General features: G+C 34.9%; 1 protein-coding gene across 2 annotated transcripts in view; it reads left to right on the forward strand.

Moving 5' to 3' along the window:
* Positions 1-27,942, forward strand: part of LOC118191370 (uncharacterized) — a 370,344-nt gene that overhangs the window by 64,571 nt on the left and 277,831 nt on the right. The window contains exon 2 of one of the 2 annotated variants that reach the window (XM_085807507.1): positions 6,428-6,508. The exons of the other annotated variant lie outside the window; for it this stretch is intronic. Coding sequence (XP_085663633.1) covers positions 6,428-6,508 — 81 coding nt within the window. The remainder of the gene's footprint in view (positions 1-6,427; positions 6,509-27,942) is intronic. 2 annotated transcript variants of the gene reach the window in all.

Below are 27,942 nucleotides of genomic sequence, written 5' to 3' on the forward strand. Positions count from 1 at the left end.
TGTTGCAAATACTCTGATGCAAAGATTTCAAGATTTTAGAAGTCGAGTTTATATTACTTTCATTTCCATTAAATATGCGTATGAGTAACGCACTAGAAAATCTATAAATGAAGCTAAATAATTTACACTGTGATTGATGTAAATCTTAATCATAAATTCGAAGATACAGATTTTATTAACTTTTATTCGTACTTATCAAATAATAAATAAGGTTTAGAGACCATTAGGATTTTTGGAAGCCAGAGAGATGAAAAATTAGCAACCGCCTTCGCCGGGAATCGAACCACGGACCTCTGGAATACCGGCCCCGCGTGCTACCGTTACACCACGAAGGCACGCTAGGGAAGTGGGAGAAATACCTTATAAGGTCAGTTGCGCATTTTTGCGCTAAGAATAATTCCTTTGTTTGAAAACATTTGTAATGTGATCAGCTTTCTTCACAGTTGAATATTAATGAGGAAAGAACCCGATTGATCGATACGCATCTGTGATGAAAATAACTTTTAACCATTTCTTTTCAAGGATACAAACTTTATTAGAATCGAAACACCATCACGTGTCAAGCTTAATAAACAATAAGAAATATATAATTATTTACGTACAAATATATGAATTTTTATTTATGCGTCGAAGAAGAATATAATAAATAAGAGAAGAGGTTGCAGTTATTTATTTACAAGGTCCGTCCCACTTGGTAAAATTTTTCTGAAAACTGTTTCATAATTTGGTTTTAAATTCAGATTAAAGTAAATTATTTAGTGAATAATTAAAATGCTAAAATTGTTTGCAATAAATGTCAGTCTAAGAATTTAACTGTCTCTCTCTCTATATATATGAATTACAAAGTGTAACCGATAGAAATATCTTGCAGATACCAAACTTAAGATTTCAAATAGAAAATAAATTAATATAATTAGAATTATTTCTATTGCGCAGTTACTATTATTAATGTATGCTTTGATAAGTATTTGGGAAGCGAAATTAAAAATTTATTAACAATTTCTTTTATTTGGTAAAATTTTTCGTTTTGTTTAAAAAAAAAATATCTATCTGGAATGCCAGTTGTTTTCAGATAGTGCATTCAGCCCGCATGCAATATTTGTTTGAGACCCCTTCTTTTACATAATAATTTTCGTTTTTATATGTTTTCTATCCTCCCTCTCCATGACGTTTGCTAACGAACCATTGCAATGAAACTTCTGTATTTATCTTGTTTTTCGAAAAATAAATAAAACAAATTGGGGATAATTCATATATTGGATAAAATTTACTCAAGCAAAAACATTGTAGTTTATTTATCTAAGGTGTATTGTCATAGTAGATTTTGAAACCAACTAGTCTTAAAGAGTCTTCGGTTAATCTCAATGGCAAGTGACATTTTTATAGGCCAATATACGCATCGTACCTCATCTGTCCGAAATATTCCGAGACTAGATTAATGAAAGCTAAAGAAAACTTAAGATGATGGTTTTAATGCTTCAAGTGTTCTACATAGTCTTCCCCCCCACACCCACACACGCTTGACTGTAACACTCACATCGTTCATACAATCATAGGAAACTGTCAGAAAAGTCCTTGTTTGGGATGCTACTTAACTTACATGTCACGGTGGGTTGAATGTCGGTTAACATAACATAACATAATATTAGTTGCGCTTTCTTCTTATGAAAAGAAGGAAAAGAGCTTAGGCAATGTCGCCCATTGCTCTTTCCGCCATTTGATCATTTAAATCAAAGGTTTTAAATGGTAACTCCCGTGAAAGGTGAATAATAAATAAATAGATAAGATTCCAAACTGACAACAAATATATAGTATCAGCAAAAGATCCCATCTCTAAATTCAGGTTGTCGGTTAAATCGTTAAAACTTCCTAATTGGATGAAGAGCCGATTCAATCCCTCCCAAACCACCAAACGCAAACTCTTGACCAAACAAGGGTGCGACGTTGAGTCTAAAATAAAAATAATAATAAAAATAAAAAATAAAAATAAATAAATAAATAAAATAAATTAATTAATTAATTAAATAAGGAGGGCGGAGGTACTTTCTTAAGCCAAATGGCCAGGTGGTGTATAAAGATTTGATATATATTTCCAAATTATATTCCAAAACACAGCTATGAGAGGGAAATCCCTGCATAATTTCTTAAAAAAGAAGAACTCACAGGGCGTTTCAATGCTTGTTTCTTATGGTTTCAAATTCACCTTGCCTGTAGGTGTTTAGTATACATCAGAAACTCTATTATGCCAGAGAGCCCATTGTATAGAAGGGCTTGATCAAAGCTAATATAGGGAATCCCAAGGAATTTTTTTCTAGGGACAGAAAACACCGGACATGGTCCTAGGAAGTGAAAAGGTGTTTCCTCTTCTCCACAAGCTGCGCAGAGAGGAGATTCGACAAGACCACATTTGCGGAGATGCTTGGCCAGATAAGCATGTCCGGTAACAATTTGAATTACCTGGCGTAAGTTAGTTCTACTAGGTGTATGAGTTTACCTGATAAGTGTACTGAGCACCGATTTAGAATGAGCACAGTCTGGTAGTTTAGACCATATATCATCATGTTTGTTCTTTATCCAGCTTCTTACTTCTTTTTTAATAATTTGATATGAAACTGGGTAAAATGGTTCTCGGCCAGACATGGGTAGTTGCGAAGCATCATTAGCTACTTTATCAGCTAGTTCATTTCCAGAAAAATCACAATGACATGGGACCCAAACTAAACTAATGGTGTTATGGGCCTGAGCTAGAGAGTTGAGATCTTGAGTACAGTTCAAAACACAGTTTTGTAACTTGACGCGATTAGCCAGGGCAAGATTGATGATTGGCTGTCAGAGAGAATATATATATTCGTATCAACTATATTTTTAGCTAAGAGCTCATTGATCGCCAGAACATCGGCTTGGAAAATAGTTGTTAGTTTACCAAGGTATAGATGAAATCTTCTCCAGATCCCTTGGTTCGTATAATAGCTCCAGCTCCGGTGAAGTTAGATTTTGATCCATCTGTGTAACATTCAATTGATCCTGTTGGAATTAGGTCAATTATAGATTCTATCTCATTCCTTTTTGGTATATAAGTTGAGAATAGTTTATCTGGAACTATTGTTTTAGTAATTGCATCTTTGGGCGTATTGATTATAGGGATCTCATTTCCCAAGTCCAGGCATATGTCAATGTGGCTTTTGAGGTGGCTTTTATGACCGAAACCTGTCCTTTGGTACCATATGCCATTTTTATTCAACCTATACATGGCTTTAATTGCTTCTCCGCTCAAGAATAATTTCAAGGGTGGAATTTGCAATAAAAATTCTAATACAGCAGTAGGGTTCTGTTTAAAGCCCCACTAATGCATAGGCAAGCAAGTCTTTGCGCCTTTTGTAAAATGTTTAAATATGTGCTTTTGTTAATAACATTGATCCAGACTACGCATCCGTAAGAAAGCATTGGCCGGACTATGGCAGTATAAATCCATAGAGTAGATTTTGGGTTAAGGCCCCATTGTTTATAAACGATTCGCCTGCAAAGTACTAGTACATTTATGTGCCTTTTCTTTTATATGGGTGATCCATGTGAGTTCACTGTGCAGGTAACATCCTAGGTATTTAACACATTCCTTACGTCTGATAATCTGGTTACCCAGATACAAATCTGCCAGTTTCCATTTCCTTTTCCACGTGAAAACTATGAGCTCTGATTTTTCAGCAGAGAAAGATAGGCGATTTGTTTCACCCCAGTGTGATACTTTATTCAAGATTTGCTGAGCTTGATTGTGTAGGGTTTCAATATCGAAACCCTGTAGTAACACATTAAGGTCATCTGCATAATCCTGTGACATGCCAGGTTCCACAGAAACGGAAGAAGAATACCACCCTGTGGACACCTTTAGTAATATCTCTCTTTACTTTACAGTCAGTGAGACTAACGAATGTCGGTTACTTCGTCATAGCATTGACCCTTTATGTGAAATCTGATTTTCGGGAATAAAAAACGAGTCGCTCGGTGCCAGATGGAATGAATATGAAGTGTGGTTGAAAACTGACACACGTTTTTCCCTTATAAACTGCACCACAACTCCAACCGTGTTTCAGCGTGCATATTGTCGTGCTGCAAAACGAAATCCTTCTTCTTCCATCGCTCCTGATGAACCCGCTAACCAACCCATCCATGACACCGGGATAAAATGGCAGTTGCATTCCAAGTTATAATTCCCAGTTATGATTATATGCCAGGAAGAAAATCTATCTCGGAATCTTTCGGAGAGATTGTGTATAACAATACCATGAGTATTTTTTTATTAATGCGATTTGATGTCTGCTTTTTCCTGTTTAAGCGTTATCTCTCCCTCCTAATAATCAGTTTGTCCAGGAAGCTTGAATGTACTAAATATCACAATTTGCTAATGGCTGATGATGAATTTTTAATGCTAGATGTCGCAACAAATCAGTTAACCATTACTGATTTGTAGGAAGGAAAAATACGAAATTACCTGCTACACAAAAATGTTACCAAAAACACATTCGGGACCGTACATTTTTAGCAAATGTATTAGCGAACAACACATATCTTGCGATCATAATGCGCATATTTGTTCATTTCATTTACGTCATCAAATCCATAGGTTATATCGGTGTCAGACCGCTAATAAGTCGATGTTAGCGCCAATGTAAGTAAATAAAAAATAACTGAATACTGGGAGTCTGTGAAGATCAGTACGCTACAGAGTAGAATGCTTGCGTTTACATGCGAGATAATCGTACTTAATCAATCCATATGTAATGACTTTCTAAGGTTATCTCTGTGGGAGAGTTCACTATATGTTAGTAATTGTGTAATATTAATGAAATAGTATAAAAAATAAAATTTCTTCACTTAAATCACTTAAATTACTTCACTTAAATGATCATTCGGCTATTAAAAAAAGAAGAAATTCTGTAATTCGGAATTTTAGATGACCTTTTTTTCCAGGATGGATGCTCTGGAATTACACTGTATTGGAACTCATAAGCCTCAGTCGTCTTCGAACCCGATTGGATTCACATGTGGATTAACATTTGAGTTCATGTGCAGGATGCTTAATTTCATTCATTGATCCATGTGTCATGAATATCCAAACTGGTCGTCATAGGGAAGTGGTCGCTTTCAAAGCATTTATTGTATTTTGCAATTGTGTAATCTTGTTGAAATAATATAAAAAAATAAAATTCTATCGATTGCATTGCAGTAAATAAACATTTAGCCGTCAGAAAAGAAGGAACCAGTTACCTAAAATTGTGGATGAGCTTTGTTCCCACGTGGTTTATATGTTTGAGAGATTTATATGTTGTATAGAAACTTGCATAAACTCAGTCATCTTTCAGCCCAAGCCTAGACGTTATTCCAGAGTAATAATGTGCTTGAATTATTGCCATTTTAAAAACAAATTTGTTAAAAATCTGTTTTGGCTGTCGTTTTCAGTTAATGAGTGTAAATAATTGTGGTTTCTTTATACTCATATTGTTGAAAAATCAGTTTAGAAATAAAAAGAGTGCTTGAAGAAGTTCGCAACAGAATACCTGAATGCTACAAACGTTAATAATACTAATATTTTCCTTCGGTTTCTATTTCGACGACAGATTGGAAATTTTCCTCCTTTGGCATATACAGCGCGAATAGTGTAACTGAAGCCATTGAACTAGCTTAGAAAAATAAATTGTTAGTTTTTTTTTTTTTTTTTTTTTTTTTTTAAATCGGTTCTACCAATGAAAGTATTTATTGGCAATCCGGTATTGTGTTAATCATAACAGAGAAATATACTGTTTCATTTTGAAGGTAATTTGCACTCCAGGCTGTCAATCATATGACCACGCTTTAACAAACTGTATCAAGACATGTTCTTAATGGTTGACTGACTAACATCAAAAATCTTTAAGATGCAACTGCATTTTAATTACCTTAATTTCACGATAATGACGATAAAACCAAAACATTTTCAAAACGTCCTCCGCCAAGATATCCTTTTCCTTAGACAGGTAGCTTTTACGTATATGTTTGCCGTATTCGAACAATTAGCTGATTATCAACCAAGAATGGCTGGGATTATTAAAGTACATAATTATAGCATATAATGTTAAAAAGGCGTCCGAACTCGGTGAAAATAAGTATTTTTGAAATGATCTCAGAAGACACATAGTATTTCTTACGTTTGGAGTAATAAAATTGCATTTCTCCACTATGTTATAATCATTCATATTGAGGAATTTTCTTCTGGTCTTAATATCTTGAAAAGTTTTAGCTGGGTGGTACAAGCTACTTTTAAGTGCTTTTAAAAATCCCAAGTTATGCATGTGCATGCAATTCATGTAATTTTTTCCCAGTGTTTTATTATTTTTCTTCGCAAAGGCATTTTCGCATGTAATTTATAGAACTAAAGTAAGATTTTTATTTTCAGTGTTGCGGGACTTCTGGGGAGGAGAGGGTGTTGATGATTGGCATGAAAGCGCTCAGTTGTTGCGAACTGACGAGAACGCAGGTATGTGACTGAATGCTTTGGACTTCAGAATTGTGTGTGAGTTTAAATAATGCCTGTGATATGGAGTGAGAAAGTCCATGGCTTCTTATATATATAAAAAAAACCTTTCTTTCAATCAACCTCTCTCCTCATTCATTCCAGCTGTGAATGAAACTTTTGTATTTTCTTTCTTAAAACTTATTGCTAATTTGAATCGATCTTAAACCTGTAACTCATATGCTGGCAAATTTATGTTTTCACTCTGGTTTTAAGGTTTTTGATGTGGTTTTTGTCTTCTCTGTTACTTCTTCCTGTACCAATAGTTTTACCCATTCGCTCTCATCTGTTTTCTGTCTTTCCCTTTTGTTTAGTGTGGTGTTTAATTGACTGTTTAAGGTGATGAATTATGTTTAGTAATTGCATAAATAAAAATCAACTACACTCAGAATGACTTTTTACTTGATAAGTTAAATGTCTTAGTGATGTTAAACTGTTTCTAAATCGTAACGGGTAGGAAAAGATTAATGTAATTAATGGTAATTGACTGTTAATAATTTTTTACAGACTATCGAATTCTTCATATGTCTTTCCTTTTAGGATAAGGTGTATATCCGTGATCCGGCGCACATTCTAGGCTTTGTGTTATCCACCTGGGTATAAGCCTTGATAATACGTTGTTTCAATTTCGTTAAATCTCTAGGCAACTTAAAGGGCACCTTTATCAATTCAGGGGCTTTTAAATGGTAATCCTGTCTATCTGAGAAATTATTCAACAAATGGATTGGCGTGCAGCTGCCGATGACTGAATTCCTTCTGTCTTGATGCCTCGATTACTAGTAGTCGCTGTGGAATTTCTCTGGCGCTACGTCAAGCACCGTGTCCTTTGTGTCATCATTGCGCCGAGATTTAAGGAAATTAAAACAATACTTTAACCACGGCTGTGTCTTTCAGGTGGACGAGGCAACACTGAAGCTAGTGTAAGCCGAGCTAAGATCGTAGGATGTCAAACGAAGGATGTCATTGAGGATTTGTGTGAAAAGTATTTCATTACTATTAGCTAAGTTATCCTATCTTTTTCCATTACACTCTAGTGATACATTAAAATTTTGGAGCTTACCATTCTATAGCTTGTAAGTTTGCTTTTATTATTCCCATTTTAACTCCCACTTTATGCTGTCCATTTAGTTTATACATATATATAATGTATATATATATGTATACATTATACAGGGTGTTTATAAAGTCCCGGACCCATTTTGATGTTTAATAACTCATAAACTAATGAAGGTATAAACAAATTATGGCATTTATTGATGGGATAACTTATATATTTTCCTTTTCAGGTTTGAATATCTTTACTTTTTTAAATATCGTCTGCGCGTGTGGTTTATTTCAGATAATTTCATTTTTCAGTCTAAATATCTGTACTTTCTAAATATCGTATGCTTATTAATTTCTGGAGCGCATAATGTTCCCCGACGAAGCATCCTTTCATCTTTCTGGCATTATTAATCGCCATAATGTGCGCATATCGGGATCTGAAAACTCCCATGAATACCGTGAGGCATAAAGGGATTCCCCAAAGTTTAATGTGTGGTGTGGACTATGCACGACCGAGTCAATGGGCCTTTCTTTTTTACACAAAAGACGGTCTCATCAGTCGTATACCTAGACATGTTGGGAAACTTCGTATTTCCACAACTAGAAGAGTATCAGCCACATGTCTTTTTGCAACAAGATGGTGCACCACTTCATTGTGGGGTACCAACGTTCGTAGTTCTTTGAATGACCAATTTACGGGAAGATGGATTGGGCGAGGAGGTCCAATTCCTTGGCCACCCAGATCACCTGATATAACGCCGCTGGACTTTTTCCTTTAGGGATTTGTAAAGGACAACGTTTACAGGAGGAGAGTGTCGAACATTGATGACCTAAATATGCTATTAATTTTAATCTATCTTTATTATTTTATGAGTTATTAAACATCAAAATGGATTTGGGACTTTATAAACACCCTGTATATATATTAAATGAATAAAAATGTATATAATGTATATATATATATATATATATATATATATATATACATTAAATATATGTGTATTCATTTGTAGTCTTGTTTTTGCTAGGAAATGCACGAAGCAAAAGCTTTTATAATGCACTTTTCATTTTTAAAAAATGTATTGTGTTCGCCAGCTATCATTTTAATTTACTTTTCGATGTTCTGCATGTCTCTATTATTAAAATGAATCATGGCTAAATATTTAATTAATGCTATTAATAAAGCCTTAAATCGAAAATCTAAAAATCCCTTAAATCTAAAAACCCCAAGGAGAAATTGATTATATTTATAGTTTTACAAAAAAAAAAATTAATAAAATTTCTGTAGCATATATTGTGTGTAAATCGTCTTTATTATTTAAGATACTGATATAATTTCATAGATTATTATTTTTATTTATTATGTATAATTACTAAGTACGCTCAAGGGCAGTTATTGTTCGTCCTACGGTGGCAAAACTCTCCCGTATGTTCATTACATCTTCCGGTCCCTTGGTACATCGCGGAATCTCTATGTTTTTTAGCCTTTGTCCCACTTCCCCCCCGAAAAAAAACATTAAATGAAATTTATTGAATTTATGAAAATTGCGCAAATTCCATTCCCCTAAAGAATTTCGGCGTGAATTTCGTATTAATTGTTATTTATTTTACATGGAATATCTTAAATATATTATAAACATTTGTCAGTATTTAATCAGTTAATATTTGTATTTATTTCGTTTTACATCAAGTTTATCCCCGCAGTAGTGTGCACATTTGTAGAGTCATTAGGTAATTTTGAAGCAGGAAAGGGCAGCTGTGGATTAGGGGACCCAGTCGCCAAATCCTTGTGGTGAAGAATGATCATCCCCTACCTGTTTAGTTCGGGCGCCACTATAGAATATTTAGGTTATTTTGATGCTGGAGACATGAAGAATGAGTAGTGCCCTTGCCGAGACTCGAACCTGGACCTCTAGAATACGCGCCGAGTGTGCTAACCATTGCACCACGAAGGTATGCGGAGGAAGGAAAAAATACCTTATAAAATAATTATTAATTTTATTTTTGTCATATTAAAAGGTATTTTTATAAATAAAAGCTTTGCTTCCATACTCATGATATTTTTCAGTATAAAAGCGTAAGAAAAATTACAAAATGAAAGTAGCTAAAGAGCATAAAATTTAGCATCTCATTAAATATCAGTGTATTGTATATCAGAATCACATAACATCAGTGTATTGTATATCAGAATGACATAAATAATTCAATACCTTGAATCATGAATTATTAAGTGAATTAAAGTCAATTTATTGTGAAATGGCGTCGCCGCGCAATACGAAAGCCTCCTGAAAACTTGACCATCTCGGTTTTTCATATTTCAAGCTTTTCACCCATACTGTAGTTATGAGATTTTTGTTATTTCAGTTCTCTGTGTCAACTGCAGAATCTATTATTTTCAAGTTGTAACTATCTCAATAATGTCAATCCTTATAAATTGTTTAGAACTCTGATATTTAAATTGACTATTAAGAGGTGGAATTAGCTCAAAGTATTGACGAATGTGACAAGACTGGATGAAATAATGGATGCTATGAATGTCCGAAATGAAAAGGCGGTGGAATTAGCCAGAAGAGCGGGCCATGTTTTATTACTCCTGACTTATAAATCAGAATGCTAAACATGCTTCAGACATCAACGTGTCTTCTTCATCAAGGTACCTGTGAAAAGGCTGTGGAAGTGGCCAGAAGAGCGGATCATGTTTTATTATTCGTGACTTATGAATCAGAATGGCTAAACATACTTAGACATCAAGGTGCTAAACATCTTCAGATATCAAGGTCATCTTCAGACATCAGCACTTGACGTGTTGATTATTGACTGTGTTCAGAATGAAATAGATGGAGAAAAATAAGAGAACAACTCCAACTAAGAATTAAGAAAACCGCAAACTTGGATAATTTTAAAGAAATGCCAGCAGCAATATATTATGACTTGAATTTTTTTTTATTATTATTATTTCGATAATTTTAGCTGATAGTTTGAGATTTTGTGACTATCTAACTTTTCCGTAAAATTCAAATAATTCTAAAATATTAGAATTTTTTGTTATCTAAATGGTGACGCAAACTGTATCTGCCAATTAGAGTTGGCAATCCTTTCTATTGTTTCTAGTTGGTTATCAGTACACATGTGCATGTGTAATATACTTGCATCCATGCGCAGTTATGAATCAGGCAGTTAGCATGTAAGGAATGTTCTCTTTACTGCGTGCTTTCCTGGTGTAACTGGAAGCATATCTGGCTGACAATCGCAAGATCTGGAGTTCAAATTCCGGTGAGGGTTTCGCTGAATTTTCATGCTTGCTGCTCCGAAATAAACCTTATTGCTGTAAACAGATTGTTGGTTGGAGCAGTTGCTGGTTGCAGCGGCGAATGCCTTCGCTCTTAGATTCTGTCACAGATGTTCAGATGTTATTACAATGGAACAGTGAAAGTCGCTAGAATTGTGGACAAAACGATGAATACAATTTTATTTCGACAGGAGGTCGCAGAGTCAAGCACAGTTTAAGGCATACATTACCAAATCATCCGATTTGAATTGGCCATATTTGACAGCTCTGAACTGCTGCCTGTTCGACTACTTACTCGAAGCACATCATTTGCTGACGATTGACGAACTGAAGACTGCCGTCAGCTATAAGTACATTTTTTCCCACAGGACATATTGAGGCCCATTTTTAAAGTCTTCCCGCATCTTCTCGAATAGTGCGTCAAAGCAGGAGAATATATTTGGAGGATATCATTTTCAGTGTTTACTGATGTCTATATTGTCCATATAAATAGATAAAATGCTTGTGTTTATATCTGTTAATTGACAACCATATAAAATTGGTACGTGGAGTAATTGTGATATGTTTTTATACTCTAATAGTTTGAATATTGTTTTCATTAAAATTTACGCTAAAAGTGTACTACAGAGTAATCATTTCAAAATCCAGACTAAATCTTAAATCCTTAAATTTTTTCTCTGTTCTCTGGAGGCGTTTATTTTTGCAAGCTACATAATCTGTGACCTGTATAAAGCCACAATCCAGTGTTCTTCAAACTCACGTACTCTTTCCTTTTTCTGAATTTGAAAACTCGTTACAAATAAATTGTTCATGCATGGGGGATAAACATTTATGTGTATATAATAAAATGTATCCAAATGCCATATATTTAATTGGAAATCCTGATTTCATGTAATAACATTGAAAAGATAATCAGAGTTTGTTTAATTTATAAATACAAGTCTTCTTTCTTAAAAATATAACATAACGGATATTTAATTGCGTATTAATTATTTGGTTACTGAATTTTTTGATAGTGCCCTTCTTCTTGGCAAATATCAAAAATAAATCTTTGACCATGAAACTGGTGCTATAAATTATAGTCTATGGAATTTCTCTATTTGCTAACCAAATATTAACGTCTCCCCTTTTTTACTTCCTTGTACGAAGTAAAAAGGAAGTATTGTAATCGCGAAAAGTTTCAGCCAGCATATTTCAACGGAAATATCCATTTTGACCGCTATCAAATGCAATTTAACGATGTTTTTGCGTGATATCTGTACATAAGGACAGAATAAAAGTCTCGTTTCCTCCAAAAAAATTATAAAACTGCTTTAAAATTAATTCTGAAGAGAATTTTTCGTGGCGTCTGTACGTACGTACCTCGCATAACTCGAAAACGATTAGCCTCAGAACGTTGAAATTTTGTATATAGGACTGCTATAACATGTTAGATGTGCACCTCGTATTTTGGTTGCAATCGGCCGTACCAAACGTATGTAAATACTATATTTATATATATATATATATCCACTTTGTTACTCGGCACAGTGAGCTCAGTTTCTTTACTCTTATACATTTGTGCATTTTTTGCTTTACAAATGATTGAATTATGTTGTTCTTATCTTCCGGTTAAGGTTTTTATGCCTTTCGTAATTCTGGAAGCAATATTTGTACAATTATCAACACTTTAAAAGGTGTTTAAGTGCGGTTAAGTTTTAAATAACATGGCGGACATATTTTTTTACATTTGAAACAGCAGAATTGTAGATTTGTTGCCAATCTAGAGAGACTAAGTTTCGCAACACAAAAATAACGCCTTCATTTATTATTGCGAATTAAATCATGCTTAATCCTTTTTGGAATTTTTTCGAGGAAATAAGTATTTAAGATTTACTTCGTAATTTTTAATACCGATATTTTGAGTTTTTATGTATTTTTGCCTTGTCGCGAAGTGAAAACTGAATTAATTGAATGACAAATACTCAATCGTCTGTGAAAAACTGTTTCTTTTTCGTTTTGTTTGCTTAATTTCTTTTATACATCGTTCTAGCTTTATTATAGTATCTGAATAGAACATGTGGCAACGATTAGATAATTCTTTAAATGATATAAATTTTGTGCATTCTGAGTTATAATATGAACGAAATATAATACTGTTAAGTAAACCTAGCGCCAGAGTGTCGCTATGGTAAACAAAGTGAATTTTAAAGAATGCATTTATTCTATTGTGGTTTATGCGCTGTCGGCGAAGTAGGTTTAATTCAATCTAATAAGTTAAATGAAATGCAAGAAAAAATGCGTATAATTTAATATTCCGTACAAGTAAGTCATGTGGTGTACACATCAGATTTTTTTATATTTATTTACTATTCTTCTCGACATATGTCTCTGCAGCGTGTTCTATTTGACCCGCTTATTATTTCGATGTAAAATGGTTTTCGATCTTCTACAATTTACTATCCTTCCCTTATTTATTAAATTCTTCGACGCATAAAAAATACATATATATGCATAAAAATACGTATAAATACACGGATTGTAGATGCTCGTCAAGCAGTCGGATTCTTTTCTTATTAATTGTCATCTGTGAAAGAAAGCTGTTCACATATAAAAGTATTCCCAAACAAAGCGATTATTCTTAGTGCAAAAATTCGTAATTGAGCTTATTTAATTTTTGCCATCTAGGAATAAAAGTTAATAAAATCATTATTTTCAAAGCTCTGAATAATATTTATGTCGCATTGCAAATAAATTAGCTCCATTTCGAGATTTTCTGGTGTTCATTTTTAATGGCTAGTGAAAATAATGTAAACTCGGACTTTAAATAATTACAATTTTGAATTTTTTTTTGCAATATCGTGTTTGCAACAAATACATAATTGAAATTTATTCGCTGACCGCATGCAGGTCGACTCTTTGAGACTACTGGATTAAAATACAGTGATATGCAGCGTTTAGGGTACGAACCGATTTTTTTTACATGTAGCATCTTCGAGGACCGGGCCTGGACATGGAAATTTCGTGCTGTTAAGCACTGAAATAATGATATAATGGACTCAAAAAGTACAGTTGAATTTTATTCAGAAATTTCTACATGACACTAGCTGTTTAATGCATCAATGACAAAGAGACATTGCGAAAAGAAAGATACATTATCAAACATTGAAGCCTCTTATTCTGTAAAAACTTATAGCTACGGTAATTTTTGGCCGGTCTAATGGTCAGTTGCGAACGTACAAGATTTGATATTTCGAATATAGATATCGATGAGCCATTTCATCATCTGCACAAGAAAACCAACTGAGCGTGTGTAACGATGTTTGCCGCGTTCCGGTAACTGCCACTCAAACTGACACTGTTGTTCCACAGTGTATATCACACAAACCGTAGGTCATGCTGTGTAGTTGAGTAAGTGATGTTTCTGTACTCAAAGAAATGTCCAGAGTTGTTTAGCTGACGTTTCCATATACAGTGCTATGTTATTTCTATTTCCTTCATCAGCCTTAATTTTGGCACGCTGCTGAGTTCGAGATTTAAGTAGGAAGATTCGAGATTAATTGTTTTTCTGGGGCCACTCGCAAGAAGATGCCGTTATCGCCCGGCAAAAGAGTTAAGTGCTTTGTCTGCAGATGAACTGGCAAAGTGTCAGGAAAAATGTGAAAAGTGACTATTTGTCTTCCAGTAAAAGCTGTCCGCTGATTTGGTAAATTACGAAAGTATCTAAAATTCATTTATAACCTTGTTTGGATGAAGGCCGAAAGTAATTTCTCGTCCATTTTCTGTGTTTATGTTTTATGGTTTCATTTTACGCTGCTACGCGCGAATCATAATCAAGACGTATGTATATGACACATGCAATTCAGATAGATTCAAAATTGGTATGGAGATCTCTGTGCTAACGAGCTACCTATACCTAAATGAAATACCACTTAGCCATTGAACGAATTTGCGCCGAGAAAACACAAATAAAAGAAATGGTTGATCTATAAATAGGCATTGCTTTGTAAAAATAACATTTACGGGCAAAGTAAATTTTTAAGAACGTGTGCTCGTCTAATAATTTTAGAGAACTGATTTAGTTCTTATGTTGTACATGGACGAACCATAAACTATATCCATTTAATAAGTCTAAGTTAGTTTCTTACCTCCCATCTTTTTTAACGGTTAATCATTCGTTTCGGTTCGTATTTACGTTAGACCCAATAAAAGCCACGGAAATCTCACGCAGGCAGTTGTATCAATCTCTGTAGGAAGGTAAGTCAGGATGAATTGTCAATATTGAGCGATCTTAACTTTTTCCGCTTGCACGATGCAGATCGAAACTACGTATGCTCAGTGGCGTGCTGCAAGTTTATGTATCATTTTAAAAATTGCAGGTAGAGACATTGGCAATACCAATTTAACATTAGTAAGCAGGTATCATTTCCGCATGCTCCAGGCCTTAGTCGACACTGAGCACAAGTAGAGGGCGTACCTACTAAAGCTGTTCGCACCATTTTAGAAAATTTTCATTGTAATTTCAGAAATATTTTACCTAAAATTTTTGTTTTAAATGTTCTATTTGATAATCCTTGTTCTTCACTATTTTTATACACCGTAATTTCCAAGACAATTAAGCCTTTTGTAGTATCGGAAGAGGTATTTTATCCCGTTGCTCTGGAGCAGCTTTCCCAAGTCTAAGAAGGTTGTAGGTCGACGTTTGGACAACCGGCTATTTAAAAGTCCAAAAGCGCAAAAATACGTTGGAGATAGAATATGAATGAAGGATATGCCCTTAATACCCGTTTCTTATTCCATTTTATCTTGGAAATTCACAACAGATTTTGACTTGTGGCTGCTTGCTTTATCTTGATGTAGTTGTATTGATTGATGACAGTGTGTGTGTAAAGAGAATGTGCTTCATATTTGAAAATTGGGCTATGTGGAGCTGATCTTAACATTTTTCTCCACTCTCTTTATTTTTTATTTGCCGTTATATGAAAAACCCAGCAACATTCATAAGTCCCGTAGGATTCCTTGAAACATGTTTTAAGATTTTTTCTCCTTTTTGATGGTAATAAATGAATCTCTTTTTATTGCAGTCATTTAAGTACACCCAAGATTCATCTAGTGTGACAGCATTTTTTCCATTTTTGTCCGGATAAATGTTTCTCATAAGGAAATTTGCAGCGCGTTCTACGTCCGGCGATATGACGTGGAGAGAGACACGCACATTATGTTTTTCGCCTTTTTAAGAATCAAGTCGGCATTAATCGCTTTATTTACAGTTGACACTGTTTCGATGGTTTTACCGAACCACCATCCTCAGCTGCAAAAGCACAAATGAACGAGATAGGATATAATGATTAGATAAGATAAGAAAGCCTGGACAGAAGATAAGCTAGTGGCGCCATCTGTTGATGAAAACAAAACTAAAACATAATTTCTTTAAAGGCCGAAGGAAAAGCTAGATTGGAATTAGGATCGTTAACTAGAACAGAAAGATTTTTTTGAATGTGAAATGCCTCCAGAAAATCCAGTTCTCCAATGGAAGATGTTTTTTGAATAATTTTGGCAGCAGAAAAATTGAAAGTGTGATTTTCGCACCAACATGGGCAACAGAAGACTTCTGTGTTTTATCTTCTGTCCAGGCTTTCTTATCTTATCTAATCATTATATCCTATCTCGTTCATTTGCGCTTTTGCAGCTGAGGATGGTGGTTCGGTAAAACCAACGAAACGAGTCCTGTGAAAATTTGAAAATATAACGCTGATTTTTGTTGTTTTGACTTCTGAATTAGTATTTGTTCGGCGTGTTATTGTGTCTTAATTATTAAAGATCTTACTTTTGCAACATTTGAAACATTCCGTTTTTACCTTGGGTTCGCATTTGGAACAATTTTTCCACTTGAAGGTAAGTTTTGATCCCCTTTTTCCCCCTTTCTTGTTGACAACATTACATATCGTAGCTTTAGATATCGAAAAACTATGGCTTTTTTTAAAGTTTTTTTTATTAATTAGATAGGAATAATTTTCTTCGGAAAGAACAGAAACATAGCCTTATATCCATTGCTTCTTTAAAATGACATTTTGCATGAAAACAAAACTGTCAGGTAGCAGACGGTAATTGATACTTTCAAAAATATAGTTGGAGCTGGGAAAAAAAAAAAAAAAAAAAAAAAAAGGAGCAAAGCAAAATCATATAAAGAATGTGCGAACTACCTCTGTAGTCCGAGAGGCAGTAAGGGCAAATTAGATAGTAAGTTGGCAATAGCAACACATTTAAAAAATTTGATTGTCTAAACACTTAGAACAAATATTTTAACAACTAAATCATGCCTATCGATCCTTTAATGTGCGTAATTGAGTTGCCCGTATGTTCATTTGTCTGTTCCAAGCTACGAAGTTATAAACTATCAGTCTAATAATTAATTCTAAAAGCATGATCAAAATGTGGCTTCCAGTACGTGCAAGTAGAATGTTTTTTCAATATATACTACTGTGCATGCTGTAGTAGAATATTTGACATGGTTTATCAGTTTTATAAATGCTTTAAGAAGTCTTTAATCGTTACTATGGTGTTTTCTTGTTGCGTGATGAGTTTTTATGAATAACCTGATGAAGAGAAAATTCAATAATATCTAAAATATTTTAATGTTTTCACTTAACATCTACAGTTTATATACTTTGGATGAATCACTGATGGAAGTTCGTGTGTGTGTGTGGTAGGGATGCAGTCTATTGAGCAATAGAAAACCTGGGAAAGAGTGCAATGAACCAGAAAAGGTCAAGATAATCTAAACTAGGCATATAGTATCGCATATGGCATCTCTTCGTGAAACTGTGTTTATGTGTGAAATTTAAGCTTTATTTGCAGAAATAATACTGGTCAATACGAAGTGTAAGCTTTATGATACATTTTATATTTACATGTGCTACTACTCCTAGACATTTCATAAGAGGTAATGAAAAATATTTTCCAAGCTATCTCGTCGCAATTTTGTTTTGCTGACGTATTTTATAAACGATCCATATTACTTTAAAGGCGTTTAACATGAAATCTTTCCGTGAGTGAGTACCTGGATAAGTAATGTTACGTGAGAAGTAATGTACTATATATTGTCATATATGCATAAATCGTTGGCAGTTCCCTCAAAGAAATATATAAGGAATGGTCTGTTTACCGTTTGGAACCAGTTGACATATCGGATTGAACTTTTGGAGTAATACTGTGGATGCGTTTTCTTTGGAAAACATTATCCCACCATGCTTGTGAGATTTCAGTTTTTTTCATACATAGTTTAAATTTTACTTCCATTTCATCAATGATGCATACAGTCAATCGCAAAACATCAACGCACTGTACTTTGCGCCCTGCTACTATATTTCTGCCCTAAGGAGTTGCGAGAAAAATTAAAGAGCACATAGAAAGCTTCGTAATCTTACTCATTATATCAAGCATAAAATTTATTAAAATATCATGAATTTATTTCAATTAAAAAAGTCCTGTAATTCTTAGTTAATACTAGTGAATGACAAATTGGTAGTAAAGCTTAAAGCAGTCGGTCAATTGCATACCAGTAAGTAGCAAATAAAATTTTATTGCATTCCCTCGCAAAATTTATTTTCTTGTCACATTCTCAAGTTATAGTTTTTCTCTTCATATATTCGCGCTTTCACGAGAACACATCAAGGGCAGATTAAAAACTTGCAACTTCATAAGCCTTTGTTCTTAAATTGACTCACTCGGAGGACAGATTGTGCAATAAAAGTTCAATTTTATGTGAGTGGAAAGGAATGTAATTAAGTGCGAATGTTGTGTTGAAACTATTCATTTTGCCATGAAAAAATTCCATGTCTTCTTAAATTCTCTCTTAACGCTTACTCAATTATAAAAGTCTTAAAAAGCAAGGAATTTTTTTTAAAAAGAGAAGCATGACAAGCTCCGTGGCTCCGTGAGATATTTCATTTCAGAAGTGTCAAAACTTCTTGTTACTTAAGTAAGTTATTAACGAGTGGAGAATTTTCTCTTACGGTAGTTGATGCGTTCATGTCCTCCCCATCTCCCTCCTGCGGAAACTAATCGGAAAGGAAAGTCTTTTTCTTTTGATAAATAGGGATAGTACCGTTGTGGTAATAATTACGTAGAAGTAGAAAGTGCATTGGACCTACAGACAAAGGAGCAACGAGAGTTGGATTTTTTTCCCCTCCTGCCTCGTCTTTTGTCGCGCGAGATAATTATCTGGTTAAAGGAGAAAACGTTTCCCTCCCCCTCTCCACTGGATTTAGTCGTGAAATATGGTGTTTACAGTTTTCCAGCTTTAGTGTGTCGTTACCTGTTTCATATATTACGTTAAAAACACGTTACTAATAATCTCACTTATTATGTATTTACGATTCTGTTAGGAAGTTACGCGGTTGTACTCATATTTTGCCTTTTGGCTTAACTTTTCTGAAAAGAGAAAGCATTCTTTAATTTTTAATTACTTTTTCTGTCAGTTTTTCGGTTAAAGACAATTTTATAAATGGCTGAAAATTAATTCAGCTTTAAAGTTTTCATTTCACGGGATGTAAGAATATAAGAGAGTGTTTCAGAAAGTAACAGCAAATTGAAAATGACGAAATAGATTATTTACAAACGATATGTGATTTTTCTGCCTACTTATTTTCCTTATGCTTCTGACACTGTTACAATCTCCCTGTAGTGTGCGGATTAATTCGGACAAAGCGATGTTATCACAAAATTTTATGTTTATTGCCAGCAGGTCCAACTGTCTTTGGATGTCTGCTTTTGATTACGTAGAATAATTTTAGGCAATAAATTAAAATTATTGCAACACTTTTAAGCTTGTTCCTATGAGAAGATTAAGTTACTTTTCAAGTACGTTTTTTATTTATTTATTTTAGTATACTAAAAATGGATATAATGTCTAGAAAGCGAGCCAAGATTGTCGCTCTTAACAGCCAATATCCAACTCTATAACAAATACTTTTTCCGCGATTGATGCTGGAAAATCGAGCGTTTCTCGAATTCTGAGGAGACACAATGAATCTGGATCATTTTCTCCAGAAAGGAATGGCAAATGTGGAAGGAAACTGAAAGAAACTCCAAATTCTGATCGATTACTACTATGAAATGGCATTGTTAATCCAATAAAAGCTAACAAAGACTACTACTCGTCGCTGAGGGCAGGCTCTCGACTTCAGCGAAGAGGCACCATTAAGGTGTTGTACTACTGATAAACAGAGTAAAGCAATACATAAAGGGGAGACAGGGTATGTGCCATGTATAAATGCACATTACTGTACACAATAAAAATGCACATTTCAATTCCTGATATACTTCGGGGTTACATAAAATGCATGTTGAAGTTAAGAATGAGATGATACCACTAGTGAAATGACATGAGCATATAAGGCTCTTGAAGAGAGAACATGTTTTCAATGTAGAAACATCATTGTGGTTTGTATTACAACTCTTGTAATTTAAACCTTTTAAAATAGAAATGAAAACGGCCATGACCTGTAATGGTTTGGCTAACGTCAATATCTGAATAACATAAACCTTTTTTTTAAGTTTAACAAATTTCATATAGCCTTTATTTCGATCAGATCTTTCCCACTTCTCCCTCCATTTATCATAAATATAATTTTTCATAATAGTCACAGCTTTACATAAGCGTACATATGCTTTGTGTGCGCAGCTGGGATTGTGAAGGGTATATATAAGTGCACAAGGGGTTTCCGGCGATTTGTGTGCCTTCACGACATTAGCCGTGTTTCTCGCAAGAGTTGGATAAATTTTAGAAGGCACTAGGTAAAATGAGTAGCCACGAAGGTATGGATGACGGAATGAGATGGAGAATTGTCGGACATTGGAGGCAGGCCGCCCACAAGAGTAGGTGGATACAGAGCTCAGTGTGCTCTGTGCAGTTTTTGGAAATAGTTTCCAAGTCACTGAATCCTTATCGAGAAGACCTGGACAAAGTCTGTCAAAATCCACGATGAGGAGTGAGGGTCGTTATTTGGCATTATCAGGTGGCGATACAGGACTGTTACAACTTCATAGCTCTCTTGTGAGCTGTGTTCTGCCATTGGAACCCGAGTTTTACGGTCTACAAATGCTCGAAGGCTTCATTAGATAAAGGCTGTATGCCAGAATATCAATAGTTTGAGGCCTGTTCACTGCAGCATACAAGAAACCTTGTTTAGGCTTGGCGCAGATAGCATGCGCCTTAGACCTGCTTTTTATAGATGAGTCGAGATCCAGCCTGGACACTGATTCTCAGCGTACCTGTATCTGGAGAGAGCCTGGGACATGATACCATCCTTCTCTCACCAGGAAAATATCCTTACGCTGGTGGAGGTGTTTTGGGTCCATTATGTTAGACGGCCGCGCACACCCCTGCATCTGTTTAACAAAGGCTTCCTGACTGCTATGAGGTATAGAGAAGAGATCGAGCCCTATGTTCGACATCTCGGGGGCGCAGTTGAGCCTGGATTCCTGCTAATGGGCGACAATCCTCGTCCACATAAGGCTCCACTGAATGATGGTTACCTGGAAAGTGAGGCTATTCGTCGCAGGGATTGGGCCAGCCAAATCTTCTGACTTTAACCCTATAAAAGCATGTCTGTGAAATTCGTGGGAGAGTAATTTTTTTTGCAAATTCTTCTCCGAAAACCATCCCGCAGTTAAAAAGTGCCTTGCTGCAGGTGTGGGATCGACTGCAATACGTATGTCATACTAACGTATGTCGTTACGCTGCGCGATCTATCTGTGAGAGGGTACCAGAGGCCATGTTAGACTCATTTTCAGTTCAGTTTCACTACATGAATTTTGGATATCCCTGCACTGTGAGCTTTATTGATGATCAATGAATGCGTTAGAATGGTACATCTCTTTCTCTATAATAAACGTATGCGAAATTTCATTAAAATCTGCTCATTAGATTTTCAGAAATTCGATATAATGTACAAATTCACTTAATTTTGCAGACGAGTATATTTTCTATTTCATTTAAGACGATAGTCTTACAGTGAGTGAAATCTCTTTTGAATTAACTTTGGTAGCTATTAGAAATATTATAAACTCCAAAGTGCGATTGGTCAAAGGCCAGTCGCACTAGTCACATTCTCAAGGGCTTTTGCGTGACCTACATTTTTTATCCAGTCGTTGAGGCAGTGAAGAAGCTTTTTTGTTTCGTGCTTTCGCATCTATTGAGTTTCAAGGCACAAGAAGCAGCTGCACTTGAAAAACGGTACACCCGGTGATGCTAAATTTATTTGCTCATTTTCTTTTCATAGTTTCACTACCTAAAAGCGAATTAAATCTGTACACTTGTTTGTTTTTTAATTTGTCCGTCTCACAGATTTTAAGTCATTGTGTACCTTTATATTAGAATTCCAGGTATAGCTTAAAAAAGGATAATGTAGAAGGGAATCTGGTGGGGTTCAGTTAAATAATTATAGTTTATAATATCACTATTGCGTATATCTTCTCATGGACTTCAGTTCCTTATGAATGACCTTCACTTACTTGAAAATAGCATCCATAGTTATTCCTCGCAATAAAGTCTAAAAAAGAAATTATGAATGATTTTGCATATGCCTTTATTTTTAAAAACAGAAATAAAGGTACGTTACACGTGTGTTATTTGTTTACCTTTACGTATAACAGATGTTTTTTTATCTCATTGATTAAGTGTACTTGATGTTGAGATTAAGAAATGTTTCTGTGAGAACTTACTCATGTCCGGTGTCTACTTTTTCCGTACTTTGGTATCAATAGTGGAGTAATTTTAATGTTTTTTCCGTGTTATGCAATAACTCTTTAAGTTAATTTTAAATAATTGTTTGCTTACGCTTAATAATTCAAATTCGTCCCTCTTCTTATTTACTTTACTCCGGAGTCATTACTAAAATTGATATGCTGCACTTCATCCATTACAAGAGTAACCTATTTTTTCCTAGTATAAACATTGTTGTGGACAGAGTGCACGTCATAATCAATTGCGTTTGGAAATCACAGATTTTTCTTAGTTCTCGTTTTCCCGTAGGGATGATTTTTTCCCCTTAATTACTAATTTAAATAGAAATAATAGTGTTGTTAATAAATCTAGTGAGTTATTAATAATCATTTGCTACATGGTACTTCAGATTTTCATTTGATTTAGTTTATCGTAGAATTAGCTTTTCCTTCCTCTCTGATTGGTGCCACAAAAATTAAGGCATGTGCTCTTACAATCGAAAAAAATGAGGTAAATAAAGTTAAGTAATCTTAAAGAAATAAGAACGATAAAATATTAATTTTAATTTGCAGTAACAGTTTGACTGTTTTTGATGGTTATTTCCGCTATTCTAGAAATAACATTTTTCTTTAAAAAAATCTCCAAAATTAATACCTTGTCATGATTTTTATGTAATGCCGGAGGCACTTACATAACCTTCAGGCAATCATAATATTTAAATTGGCGAACTGAAACTGAAATTAAGCAATCAAAATGAAGCCTGAGCTACAACTGAATCATTTATATCCAGACCTCCAAAATATAATATGCGACTTCATTTTCGATTTCTGTCTGCTGCTGCTTTTTCGTTCTTCCGTATACATTGTAACAGTGTGAATTGTGTCTAATTATTCAATGACAGACGCTTTTTTTTAGCCGATTTAGCTCTTTTTAAATCAAGAAGTTGTTTTTTTCAAAAAAGAATTATTCAGTTGGCTCTGACTGCTGCTATGTTCATGCACCTACATTTTCATTTACTATAAAAAATTACGTTGTCATTAGAATTTTTATTGTATATATATATGTAATGTTTTACGCGTAGATGAAGGCATGAAGAAGACGTTAACAAAACTGAATTTAAGAATCACGTTCTTTATTTTTACACATGTCACATCATCTCTTTGGCAGACAAATTATTTTTCAATCATAGTTAAATATAATAAACTTTTATGTAGACTGGTTTTAAAAGTACGACATAAGCAGGAAAGCTTAAGCAGCGTAGAGATGTTTGCATGGCAGAAGTTAGGAAAATAGACACATAGTTCCTCGCGAAGCCATATTTATAGTGCTTTCTGTAAAGCTAAGCCATGATTGGTTAATTTTAGATTTAGTTGCCTTTTTCAACCAGTGTTATGTAATTGGGAAAGATATCGAATTTGGGAGAGCAGATGAATTTAGGGGCAGAGCACCAAACCTAAAATAGTTAATTTTGAGGACGCTAGTTATTCCTAAAGTAGCCATCGTATTTTGTTATATCTTACATGTATATACCTCCCAGACGGGAAAGAGGATAGTGATTCTGATTGCCGTACCGAAGGGTCCGGGCTCGAATTCCGGAGAAGGCATAGGTATAATTCGTGCGTTCAATTCATAGAAGGCAATGGTGGTCCACCTATTAGATGCCTCTAATAAAGAGACCACCGCTTTCGTCTTAGTACTGGCCAACGCGTTTAAACGGCAGTGTATATATGTATACAATATATAGACTGCTCAACATAGAAAATGCAACACCAAGAAGGAGTGGTCAGAAATTTATGAAAATTTTAGAGTAGACGCACGTCACTGAGTTATGCGAATGATGTGAAATGCACAGCTCTCCGACGCACGTGAAGTAAGATATAAGAGAAGGAACGTGCAGAATAGGCAATATTCGTGTCGTTATTTCTGCCAGACGAATTATCGAACAAAGTTGGTTTTTGTCCCGGACAGGATACGTGTAATAGAAGAGAATGCCAGGCCGCCGTCAACGAAGGCACTTCGAGCCCCAGATAGACGATTTTACGGGGGGTATGGTGATCGGACTGAGAAGGGCGGGCTGGTCCTTACGTCAAATCGCAGCTGATACCCACATGGATGCGAGCACGGTGCATCGGCTATGGCGAACATGGTTGGAACAAGGAAATGTGGGAAGAAGGAGGGGTGCAGGTGCAGCCAGAGTGACGTCAGCACGCGTGGATCGACGCATCCGCCGACAAGTTGTGGCGGTTTCGCAAGTCACTTGTACCGCAATTCTGCAGCATGTGCAAGATACCCTGGATGTTCCCCTGTCGACCGGAACCATGACCCGTCGATTGGTTAAGCATGGCCTGCACTCACAACGTCCATTAAGAAGACTGCCATTGACCCCACAGCATAGACGCCGACGTTTAGAATGGCGCCGGACTGGAGAAATGTGGATGACAGAATGGCGAAACGTCGTGCTCTCAGATGAATCACGCTTCTGTTTATCCAATGACAGTCGCCGCATACGTGTGTGGCGTCGACGTGGAGACAGATCTAATTCAGCAATAACTGTGGAACGCCCACCGCGCGACAACGTGGCATAATGGTTTGGGAGGCTATTGCCTACGATTCCAGGTCACCTCTAGTTCGTATTCAGGGCACTATGACGGCCCAACGATACTTGGATAATGTACTGCGGCCGGTGGCAATCCCCTACCTTCAGGAGCTCTCTAATGCAATTTTTTCAGCAGGATAACGCCCGACCACACAGTGCTCGCATCTGCCAACATGCTCTCCAAGGTGTACAGATGCTTCCCTGGCCAACGTACTCTCCTGACCTGTCACCAATCGAACATGATTGGACGCCGTTTGAAGACTCTGCTCCTGCCTCGTTCAGAAGTCGAACTGTGGCAAATGGTTGAAAGGGAATGGAGAGCCATCCCTCAGAACACCATACACACTCTTATTGACTCTATGCCTAGACGTGTTTCTTCGTGCATCGCTGTCCGCAGTGGTCCTACATCCTACTGAGCCGACGCCGTTCTCGTTTTGTATTCTGACTATTATTTTGAAATAAAGATCACTTATTGCTGCTTGCGGTCTCTGTCTTTTTTTCAAAGTTCATCACTTTCTGACCACTCCTTCTTGGTGTTGCATTTTCTATGTGTCGAGCAGTGTGTATATATATATATATATATGATAATTAAAGAAAGGAGAACTTATATATATATATATAATGTTGTATGAACTTAAATCCATTTAGTGCGAATACAAGTTATTATTACTTGCGCAATTGCTGCAAAGTTAGTTAATAATAATTTATTTCCTAAACAGTATTGATTAATTGATTATATTATCTCCTAAGTTTAATTAAAGTAGAATTATTTTAAAAGTGTGCATCCATACTGGTAAGTTATATTTTGAAAGATGTTTTGAAGTAATTTGAAAGCAAAATGTTAATAATGTTTTAACGGGGACTGGAGTTAAATCATCACGAAGAATAATATTACAATTGTAAAAGTAAAAATTAAAACATGTAATTATTGTCATTGATCGGAAATTAGTTGACTTTTCAAGGGGAACAAACCAACTCCCGTTCAATGATCAATAATTGATAGAAATACGTAAATATGAAAGTGTTTCGTCTTTACTCGAGTTATAAGTTAAAGCCAAACCGGCAATTCTAGTCAGGCCAAATATTTCCGCGAATAGTTGTTACTCAAAGAACTGATTCTCATGAAGCATTTTAGTCAATTCAATTTGGAGTAAAAATCAATTACTGTAGAGAAATCTTGTAAAACTCGAGTAATCGTCCCCGACACTATCATCTTTATGTATTTGAGTACTATATTATTTGTAGAAATTAAACATTGGGAATTGTCATTATGAAATCGAAATCAAAGTAAAGTTGAAATAAACATAGAAGATTATAAATAATGCAAACTTTGCAAAAACAAATCAAAGAGAACATAAAAATAATATAAAAATAAAATAGAAAATAATATAAATAAGATCAGTGAATGTACATGAAGATATAAAGGCCAGAAAGGTATTAAGTAACTTACATTCTTTCTAGTGGGGGAGTTGGCAGTGTGTTCTCTTCGTGTCTGACTCAGAAGTGTAGGGTGTCCGAAAATTCTTAGCGGCAGTAGGGGCTTTGAATTATATAAGTCGGCAAGACTTGGGTGAAGAAATTTATGGTAGTGGGTTGGACTTGGAATTCTTGAGGGATGTATTTTGTGGAGTTCTTATCTGAGAGAGACCGTCTGTTAAGATTTTTTTAAAAATACTAGTGAATGGAAATTAATTAATTTCTGGCTAATTGTCGTGTTGCAATGATTAAGAATTTAAGAAAGGAAAAAGGCATTTTCGCTATCCAAGAGCTAGTAGACAGTCTAAAGGCAGGAAATAGGCCCATTTTTTTAGTAACAGTATAGTAACAGTATATGTCTGAAGACAATTAGCTTTTTACAATATATACAATTGAGTAATTACACTATATACAAATCTTTCAACTGACAGTCATCCAACTTATACCGCCTTCTCAGGTTTAGGAATAAATTATCATATCCCTATCAGTTAAATGATTTAGAGTGAGTATTTAACGCCTGCTCTTTTAAGGCAATGGTTGATAAATTGAAAGGGAATTAGATTATTTTTGAGAATTTTGATAAGGATCAAAATTTCGCGTTGTAAATCTATTGTATCTGTGCATATAGTTTTAATTCGTTGTATTTGATTAATTATAGTATTGTTAATTACTTTTTTGGATATGTTGGAGTTCCAATTTATTAATTTGTTAGTATTGAAATTGAAGTTTCTTGTTTCGTCAAAAAGTAAAATTTTTTTGTAGTTAATGATTTGAAGATCTAGAAAGTCTATGCTATTTTGTGAATTATTAGTTTTATTAAGTTTAAGACAATTCGGATAAATGTCGGAGTTTTCAATTTTACCAAAATTATTAATTGTAATAAGGTCATCAATAAATCTGTAGGTGTGTTTGTAGTAATTTAACTCTTGTGGTTGTAGATTTTTTTGGAAGTTAAATTCTTTGACAAATAAAAAGATATTACAGATCGAGGTGCTGGAATGTAAGCCCATTGGCAATCCTCTGACTTGTTTAAAAAGTTGATTTTGAAACTTGATGTAGTTATGAAAAAGTGTGCATTTTAGGTAGGTTTTCCATTTGTCAAGAGTCATGATATTGAGTATATTAGGGAAAAGTTTTGGTAGATCAAGTAGACTGGTATAGATTTCTTCTAGAGGAAGTGAGGTATATAAGTTTTCAAAATCATAGCAGTTAAATGTTTTGGATGTTAATGGTATGAATGGTATTAATGACAGGAGTGTTATTATGAATGATCCAGCAATAGTTAT

Source organism: Stegodyphus dumicola, chromosome 1, assembly GCF_044657685.1.
Source record: "Stegodyphus dumicola isolate Sdum_Otavi_A_Nest chromosome 1, ASM4465768v1".
Classification (NCBI taxonomy): domain Eukaryota; kingdom Metazoa; phylum Arthropoda; class Arachnida; order Araneae; family Eresidae; genus Stegodyphus; species Stegodyphus dumicola.